General features: G+C 42.2%; 1 protein-coding gene across 4 annotated transcripts; it reads right to left on the bottom strand.

The window, feature by feature from the left end:
• Positions 1–250: 250 nt before the first annotated feature.
• On the bottom strand, positions 251–8,963 carry ATRIP (ATR interacting protein). 4 transcript variants are annotated; one of them, XM_019620000.2, is made up of 12 exons: positions 8,757–8,824; positions 8,233–8,422; positions 8,012–8,127; positions 7,518–7,684; positions 6,387–6,482; positions 5,479–5,644; positions 3,668–4,387; positions 2,816–2,958; positions 2,398–2,489; positions 1,718–1,801; positions 1,229–1,478; positions 251–889 (listed from the first exon to the last, which is right to left on the bottom strand). In XM_019620000.2, the coding sequence occupies exons 3-12, from the start codon at positions 8,083–8,085 to the stop codon at positions 828–830; spliced, it is 1,854 nt and encodes a 617-aa protein (XP_019475545.1). In that variant the 5' UTR covers positions 8,086–8,127; positions 8,233–8,422; positions 8,757–8,824; the 3' UTR covers positions 251–827. The 4 variants fall into 4 exon arrangements, with proteins under 4 accessions (XP_019475545.1, XP_010716686.1, XP_019475544.1 ...); XM_010718384.3 differs by lacking the exon at positions 8,233–8,422 and having other exon boundaries at positions 7,518–7,681; positions 8,757–8,963; XM_019619999.2 differs by lacking the exon at positions 8,233–8,422 and having other exon boundaries at positions 2,425–2,489; positions 8,757–8,963.
• Positions 8,964–9,280: the final 317 nt, after the last annotated feature.

The following is a 9,280-nucleotide window of genomic DNA, read 5'->3' on the forward strand; positions in this document are numbered from 1 at the left end:
ATCATTTGTGCCATATCCTAGAAATTAGCTGCTCATTCAGTTCTACTGCAGCACAGAGCTGGATAGGACAGCTCAGAAAACACTCGTTCTGCAGAGATTTAAACCTCTTTTGCTCAGTAGGACAAGGTTCCCTTCAGCCACCTGGTTCTTCTCTAAGTTCTAGCAGCTTTGGGTGGAGCATCTTAGCAGTGCTACTTTCAGCACATTCATGAAACTGAAAAAAGGAGTGAACAGGCCTTCTACAAATGTCTTGCTCAGTACGGAACTGCTGACTACAAGTTATTTCTGCCATTATTTTTTAAAAAGTCACAGTAAACAATTTACTAATTTCAACACAAAAGTTACGGATCTCAAGCAAGAAAGTGTTACAGTTACAAAAGAAACAACAAATATTGTCACAAGACTTGCATAGGAACTCAGTGACCCCAAACGTCTCAGGACGTTCAGCATCATAAATCCAGCATAAATGCAGCTGTAGTCACAGTAAATGGGGAATGCACAGTAAGGTTTCCATTCCATTCACAGCAGCTTCATGAAGGTTGATGCTCATAAACAGAACCGTTCCTAAGTTCATCCTTTCAGTGGTTTTGCACAGCAAAACAGTACATTGCAGTATTATTTTTTCCCTCACATCACAATTTCCTTGTTTTCGGCCACATTTGGATAGCACTTAGGTAGAATAACTGCAACAAAGAATTGTGTTTTAGTTGTGCTGCATTGGAGAGCAACTTTTGAGTTATCACTTTGGAGAATTGCTGATTTAGATCAGATGTACTCTGGCAGTGATTACGATGACTGAAGTGCGGGCAGAGATCACTGCCACATGGCTAACTGGAGTCCTGATCTTCTGCTTCTGGCTCAGGAGGATACAGTTCATCCAAAATCAGCTCTGCAACAACAACAAACAACAAGAAGCACATTTCAGAGAGGTTTTTTTGTACTTGATAAAATTAATAGGTGGGATCTGATTTATTGTAAAAGATGCTGCCTGTAGTATGCTACAGCAAGTGCCAAAAGCAAGGAGTCAGCTGTCTCGGACAATGACACCGTGCTATAGGTTCTACAGTGGGCACCAGGAGGCATCAAAGTGCTGGGAGAAGAGGCAAAAGCACCAGATCAGCTCTGCAGGAAACAGACACAGCATGTGTGCAAAGCAAAGGGAAAGCTCTGATGTTAGGGAGGAAAAAACCAAAACCACAACACAACACTGCAACGTGACTCAATTTACCTTCGCAGGCGTTCAGTTTTTTAGTTTTTCTGAGGATGGCTCTAATGCCTGGCATAGCTTGGTCATACTGATGGAGTACTTCCAAACAGTGTTCATGAAACAGTTTGTCTTTCTGAGATAGGCTGTGTAAGAGTAGAACAGTGTCCCTTAAAAACTGAATGACTTGCTCCTTATGTGCACACAAGCTGCTCTCAAATCTTCTAATCTTTGTCCACTGTCTGTGTAACATTATTATTAGTGCCTTAACCACCTGCCAGAGGAAAAAAAGAGACTGAGTACCCAAACTGAAATCACAGCAGCGGAAAATGCATTGCATTATGAACTGCATTAGTCACTCTTCAGGTATCAGATGCTAGAAAGCAAAATCAAACTTTCCAGAAGGCAGACTTTGAAGTACAGCAGCTAAAAAAGGATAAGAGGCTACTCCAGCATTGCTAGGGGTACTCTTACATTTTCAGCAGAAGAAATTCAGCAGCTACAGTGACGTACCTCCAGATTACACTGGCAGTGTGCAGCGGGGGGTAAAACTGTTGGGCTGGAGAACCGCACACAGCGGGACAGGAGCCTGACTGCCTGTTCCAAAGACATGAGATGCGTTACAGTGAGTACCAGGCTTCTGCAGAACTATCAAACCATTAAGCTGCAAATAAAGGGAAGTCATAATGACATTTCGTTACTGGCTTCTAAAAGTCTTCAGCTAAAGACTGATCTTTTTTACTCCACCAAAACTAGTCAGTGTAATCTTTGCTGTAAAACTTAACTGCATGCCAGCACTTCACTAAGTGCAGTGAATAAATATCTTCAGTTTCTACCTTTCATGTGTAGTAACTCACAAGATACAGCTCGGAAGTAAATTACAGGATGAAAATGCTACACGGGTCTTGCTCTCTACCAACCTAAAAGCAAAACATTTGCTTGAATTCATTTGCAGCCATCCTAGGAGCCGTTGTGCTTTTTCAGTGACTTCACTCTGACTGCTATGACTGTGTTATCTTGAAGAATAGTTACCGATTCAATTTCAAGCAGTGATTCATAGAAACCAATGTAATTCCACACCAAAAGCTCAAACTTTCAGCTTCTGTTACAGTTGAACTCTTTTGGATGCTTCAGGCACTGCCCTGCTCCTCCCACCCCTTAGCAAGACAAATCGTGGGACCTGGCAGTGTTACCTCTTGCTCCAGCTGCAGCCAACGCACCTCAGAGGCCGATTTGTCCGGTCTTGATGTGATGTACATGTACAGTGCAAGAAGAAGGCAGCTATCTGGAAGAGAGTTAACTCAGTTCTTTTCACAGCTAGTCAATAGCTGGCGATATTTTTTTAGCTTTCAACTCCTTTTTTCCTCAGCAGCTTTTAATACAACGGGCATTTGTGTGGAAAGTAAAAATCCAAAGCGCTGAGATCAAAGATCACACCAGAGGAAATGCTCTTCAAACAGCAATGAAATTCAGCACAAGGACAAGCTTGCAGGCAATGCAGCAGGCTGGGTTGTGGGGGTTGAGACTTGAGAGCAAAGCCTGTTTGTATGACTTTTAGTCGGGCTGACTAATACTCAACTGGTAACAATTCTGCGTGAAGCAATTCTGTACCTGAATGGGAACAAAGCTGAGCAACCAGCAAGTGGTGTTGAGCAAGTATGGACAGCAGCTTCACGGTCAGAAGAACTGTGTGCAGAGGGACCGCCGGGCTCAGGCAGCGGAGCAGCACCTGGTGGCTCAGGAGATGCTGAAAACTTCCAAAGAGAAACCCCAGTTGGAAATGGGAAGTGACTGACAAGTTGAAAGTAATTCACTGCTTCATAACTCACACCCTTTCAAGCCGTTCAAAACACAAGCTCCACTTACACACCAGAAATAAAGTAAGCTGAAAAACATAGGCTGTTACGTGTTGCAGGCAGCCTGCAGTTCACACGATGGTTCCATGCATTAGATTGTTAGCGAGCAATGACCACACTTTCAGGAGTGGCATTTCATCCACAAGAACAAACAAACATTATATTTCATGTGCTAATAAATAGAATATGAGAATTATAAACATTATAATATAGAGTAGAAATAGAATAAATAAGTAAAGTAAGAATAAAGTAGAATAAATAAGATCCTTATGCATCTCCCAGCAATTCAAATAAAAAAACCAATCAACCACATGACTGAAGAAGCTTTCTCGCTTCAAAATGAGAGCCATGCAAGGAGCCAAAAGCATCTGCTTCATGTAAATGCATGATAAGCAGATGTTACTACCGAGCTGGGGCAATTATCACATTCATTAGCAGCCAAGGCAGTGGTCAGATCCTCCACTGCATCCCCAAGGTGAGCCAAGAAACGTGACATTCTCCCATAGGTGTCACACCTTCTACTGCCACCTGCACAAATTATTTTCAACAGTGAAAAGTGCTACACGACAAAGAGCCTGAAATCACTGTTAAACTGTCACTGACTTACTTTATTAGCAAGTCCATCGTTGAGTTTTCAGCTAGTTTTACCAGAACTTTCAGGCTTTGCTGCAGGATGCCATCCACCTGGGAGCCCCCTGGGGCAGAAAAAGCTAAAACCTGGAGCAGCTTTTTGAACAAAGAATGTTGTGCTTGAACGTTACTATCGGCATCCTGCGGAGCATCAGGCAGCCCTCCTTGTGTCCTGTCATCTTCTTTATTATCACACAGTGCATTTTTGTCCGTCTTGGAAACCTGTTCTTCTTCAACAGTAGAACTTTCTCCCACCTCATTAGACAGCAACATGTGGACAACGTCCCAGCTATAAAATGCCAAGTAATAAAGAATACCTAGCGACAGAACTGTTGTTTCTTCAAGAGACAACCTGAAGTCCTCCTTACTCGACACCTTACTTGTGCTGGTTCTGGAAGAAACAACTGAATGGTTCCCACAAGAAGCATTTACTGACTTGTCTGCTGTCTGTACCGCTCGACAGTACGCACCGATGTGGTGCTCCACCAAGGGCAAGAGATGCACAGCTCCTCGGATCTTGCAGCGTTTCAAATACAAGACCTCACTCCCACCTCCTGCTGGGCTCCCTTCGCACGGCCCTTCATCCATAGCGATCAAGTTCAGTCCTGTTACTGCAAGTTTCTGAGCTTCTTGCAGGGACACAAGAGGAGCAACTTCTTCCGGGGCTGTCCTGGTGCCAGGCATCTGCGTGGACTGCCTACCCAAACAAAAGGAGGAAATACTTCAGCAGAAGGGAAGGTAGAGAACAGAGCTGAAAATGCAGTACTCGTATTCTGAATCAAATAATAGCGAGGCCAGGGATGTCTGTTCTCAAACTGCAGCTACAGAGGCCAAATGCAGGTATGCTGCCTGCATGAAATGGAAGGGGAGTGAGGCACGAGCCATGCTATTAACACCACAAAGCACTGGAACTACTAACAGAGTGTCAGAAAAGCAAAGGTATTTCATGAGATAAAGTCTAATTCTTTAAGGAGAGAAATGCAGTAGTTAAATTAAGTGTTTAATGCATTCATCTCCTGTAATAATAATCAAGAAATATAGGGACAGTAAGCATTCTTGGTTACGGTCTTATTAAGCAGTAAAAGAGGCTGAGCAGATGAGAAGACTGCATCAAAAACCTTTATGAGAAGTTCTCCTCAGCCAACAGGTGCGGGAAAATAGTTATCAGTTACCATGGTGTCACCCTCCTATAAAGCACAGAGGGCATAACCCAGGTTTTGTGAGCAACCAATTCCTTTCTAAACTATCCTACTGAATTCAGCAATTGTTAGTTAGCCTACAAGCCTCAGGAAACGTTAAATGCAAAACGAAGGGCTCTCAACAAAAGAGCCATCAAACAAGTAACAACAAAGATCTGATGAATAAACATGATGTTCAGACAGTTAATTCTATATTCAATTTCATATTTAAACACAGCACTGAATTAGATTTTAGGATACATATATATGTGTATATATATATATTATTTTATATATAATATTTTATAAAATATCCTAAAAAAGATAAGGGCAGCAGTTGCTTGTAGTCACTTCCAAGCTTTCCTAATTTCTGTGCCTTCCCCTAATCTATAATTAATCTAGTTTCCAATTTCGTGTTTCTCCTGCGTTCAGTGCCTACAGTAACCAAAGACAGATGACCAGAGATGCAGAACGATTCCAAGTTTTGCCTTAAATGCACTCAGCCAAAAGGCACCAAACACAGGGAGTGAGGTGTCCCACACAGAACACCTTTCTCACAGAGAATTCCACTATCCTGGGAACACATCAGATGCAATTCAACAGTCCTTACGTCTGCAGAAGGTCGGGCTGCAGCACAGCTCCTGGCAGAGCCTCGGCACTGCTGCTGAGAAGATGGCAAAGTCCCAGCAGGGACCCAGAGACCAAGGGCTGCTTCAGCAGAGCGCTCAGTAAGGCAGAACCGGGAGAGATTGTCTTTGGAGTGGCTTTTCCATCCTCTGCAACAACAGCAAAATATTTCAAAAAGATTTACCTCACCAATGGTGCTCTCAACCTCAAAAATCATTTTTTCCATCATCAATTTTCCTTTCTCTTACAGGACAGAATACAGGAAGAAAATAATATCTTAAATTCATCAGTTCTCAAAATCTCACAGATCACAGTTTGAATGTGGATCGAGGTACATTTAAAGAAATTTTAACTACAGTCCCTTTATAAGCAAAACATCTCAATCCAAGTGATTATCACAACGCAGTCATCCTGGTGCCATGACCTCCATGTTCCAGTCTGAACATTAAAACCATGTGATGCAATTCTGAACTGGAAATAATGTGTTGAACACCTTAAGCACTGATGCACTCTTCTTTCAGAAACAAGAAATGTACATTTTTCCTGCTCTCTTCACAATAGACAGCGCTGTTTGTTAATACAGCCGAGCCTGGAAGATGCCTCTCAATGTACATCTTGGTCCATACCCTTCTGAAAAGCAAAACCCAGGCAAACAATGTTCTTCTTACACAGAGTAACAATATCCCAATGCTGCAGGGATACACGATAATAGAATCTGAAATGTTTCAGTGCAAAACCAAAGCTAAGAGCAACTAACTCCCCAGGCAGGAATCCATGCAGTGGCACTGCACATAGCATGACAGCACTTACTAATGGCATCTCAATCACTGCTCAGAAATGCTCATCTGGTTTTTTAGGCTTATTATTTCTGTATTACCAGAAATACGTTACCTTGAATGTTTCGGCGAGGTACAGAATTGCCAGAACCACTCCTTCCCATTGCTTCTTGCTTTATGGATAACAACTCAGGATGGGGCATCTCACTATCTAAAGCAAACAGAAATTATGTTTCAAATACAAGAAATAATTGCTTATACATCTGCATCTGTCATCTACACACCTTCAATTAGCCACAGCTGTTGTGCAGTAAGAACACAGACCACAGGCCAATACAAAATACTCAGCAGTATCAAACACTACTGAGTTGAAAAATTAACTGCAGGAACTCTTCTAAGGCTGCTGTTACAAGCTGCCCAGCACTGCTTCTGACTGAATACTGTAGCTGACAGAAACTCCTCAGATATTCCATCAGCCTCCAGTAAAGATCACAGAATCATAGACTGCTTTGGGTTGGAAGGGACGTTTAAGATCATCTGGTTCCAACCCTCTGCTATAGGCAGGGACACCTCCCAGTTTCTCCCATTATTTCCCACTGGCAACGTGCCACTGTCTCAACACAGTAGTTGGCTGCTATTAAGAAAAGAAGGAAAAAAAAAGAAAGCAACACAATTTTTGTTTCATATTACAGTAATCTAGAAGCAAATGCACACATGTGTTTCCTAGGTTTTACTCAATGAATTTAAAGTCACAGTTGTGTGAGAATTACTGCTCAACACATAAAGGAGGAAATGAGTGAAGCCCTGCAGCTGCTCGCTTTAACGTGGCTAAATATGCATCATTTAAAATGAAATACCAAAACCCAAACCTCAGGAGTATAAAAAACGCATTAGCTGACTGGTAGACCTATTCAACAAATAAGCAAATTATTTCCTGTTCCTTCTCGAGTGAGGAACACAGGTAACAGTTTGGACATTGCAGCTCATCTCATAATAAATGAAAGTTTCTCACAAGAGCCAGCAAACATTTCACCCAGCTCCCCTGGCATTTACCTCACTGCAAAGTGATCCTCCTGCAAACCTGAGGTGGAGCTCTATGGAACATAAGCACTGTCACACTAAAAGAACCACTCCTGTTCCTGTGCTGACCTTACTGGAACTGCTGGGTCACATAGGGCAAAAATCTGTATCTAAGGCAGAATGCTCACAAGCAGCTAAGAATACTGCAAGTTGTATACATGTTTACCTTCCTTGCTGGAAACTGTCTGTGCAAAACAATTTCCTGAAGAAGAAGAAGATGGTCTGACAGTAGTTTCAGCATTGAAAGACTCTTTTGTAGGAAAAGACCTTTTTCCAGGCTGCAGAGGACACCCTTCTGATTTCATCTGGACTGCAAAATTCTTTTTAGGGCTACTAAAAAAACAACAACAACAACAAAAGCAACAAAGCACCAACAAATACTCCTCCAGCTTTAATGAATCGATATCTTTTTTTTGAGAGCGTTTTATTAAACAACACAGATCTCTTTAATAGCTTTCTTAGTACTGATGTTTCAGAGGTACTTCACTCTATACCCCCTGCATTTCTGTCACAGAAGGATCTGTTCAGCTCAACAGAATGGTTTTGGTTGTATTTGCTCAATGAAACGGAACTAAGAGTTACATGGAGAAAGGAAACCTGTGCAACTAATTCAAGTGCACATGAAAAGAACACAGATTATTTTCCAAAACCCACACATACCTTTGTGGCACAACCGTTTGAGTTAAGTGTTTATTTCTTTCACAGTTCTGAAGTCGCGTTCTTAATTCGTTCATTTCTGCATCTTTGAACTGCAACTCTGACTGCAGTGACAGTAACTGAAAGAATTAATGAGATCGTTTTACTGTTACAGAATAGGTAAGTTGTTCCAACTGCAAAGCAATGCAAATTTTGGCAAGACCTCAAGGTTGCAGGCTACTTACTGTGATCTGTGTACAAGTTCTCCACTTTTATGCTAATCCAATTAATACTATCTTAGAACCAAGTGCCCAGGGTCAGGCAAGAAGCAATGACTTGGCAAGACAGACCAAGAGCCACAAGAGCATAAGCACCGCGAGGCCATTAACAGCACAAAAGCAGCCACTGTCCTCTTCAGGGCTCTCACAAAGATGACTGCAACAGGAACAGCAATCTGATCAGAGTCACGCAGCACCTTCTGTCTCATTTTCCATTTTACAATTGTATGTAATGTACAATTCTATTTCCAATTGTAATGTTCCGGGGACTGCTAAAGAAAGCAAGCAAGCAAAAACCTGCCATCTTAACTTCACTCTTATTTTGGCAGAAGAAGTGCCCTGTCAGGTTCCTGTAAGGGTTTTCTTCTGCATAACAAATAAAGAAGCGTCACAGAGATCCTTCTTTGACTGAACAGACCGTGGCAGCACTGAAGTCACACTGTGAGCTTCCTTCTGTGCGTGGTGCTGAGGTGACCGACAGAGCTACAAACCTTTTTGGAGAACTCTTTCTCTTTTTCACCAAGGGCCTGAGACTGTTGCTGTTCCAACAGCACGTACGATCTTCTCTGCTCCTCCATAGCGTGCTTCATCTGCTGCATTGAGTCACGCAAAATTTTGATTTCCCCATTTCTAGTAAGAATTTCATCCTGCATTTCTTTCAGCTGCAAAGAGATGAATTCCATTAAGCAGTGCATTCAGCCAAAAGTACCCGTATTGCTCTCCACGAGGTCAAAGGTTGAGTGTGTTGCTATAGTCCAATTTAGAAATCCTGCAGTGTGGCTTCTGTTTTTTTTTTTTTCTTGTATTTAAATTAGTACTCTGTGACTTTCTCTATGAATTATAGTGTTTGCTCTCTGTCAGAGACTGTGGGATGCACTGCTGTCTACCCTTTCTTTAGGGTAATTGGTTTCCAATGAGGAGAGAGCTATGAGTGGACATAAGGAAGAATTATTAAAGTAGAGGATCATGAGGCGAGTGCACGTAGGTCGCCCGAGGAGGAGGGTGGTGATCGCCC

This window comes from Meleagris gallopavo, chromosome 14 (assembly GCF_000146605.3).
Source record: "Meleagris gallopavo isolate NT-WF06-2002-E0010 breed Aviagen turkey brand Nicholas breeding stock chromosome 14, Turkey_5.1, whole genome shotgun sequence".
Taxonomy (NCBI): domain Eukaryota; kingdom Metazoa; phylum Chordata; class Aves; order Galliformes; family Phasianidae; genus Meleagris; species Meleagris gallopavo.

What these genes read in the sequence shown, in the direction of transcription:
- ATRIP (XM_003210028.4), bottom strand. Translation starts at nt 8,960, where the DNA reads ATGCACTGCTTAATGGAATTCATCTCTTTGCAGCTGAAAGAAATGCAG. An exon ending in AGAAAGAGTTCTCCAAAAAG is followed by an intron (nt 8,128 to 8,756) that starts GTTTGTAGCTCT and finishes TAATTCTTTCAG; the next exon opens with TTACTGTCACTGCAGTCAGA. An exon ending in ACCTCGCCGAAACATTCAAG is followed by an intron (nt 5,645 to 6,386) that starts GTAACGTATTTC and finishes CTGTTGTTGCAG; the next exon opens with AGGATGGAAAAGCCACTCCA.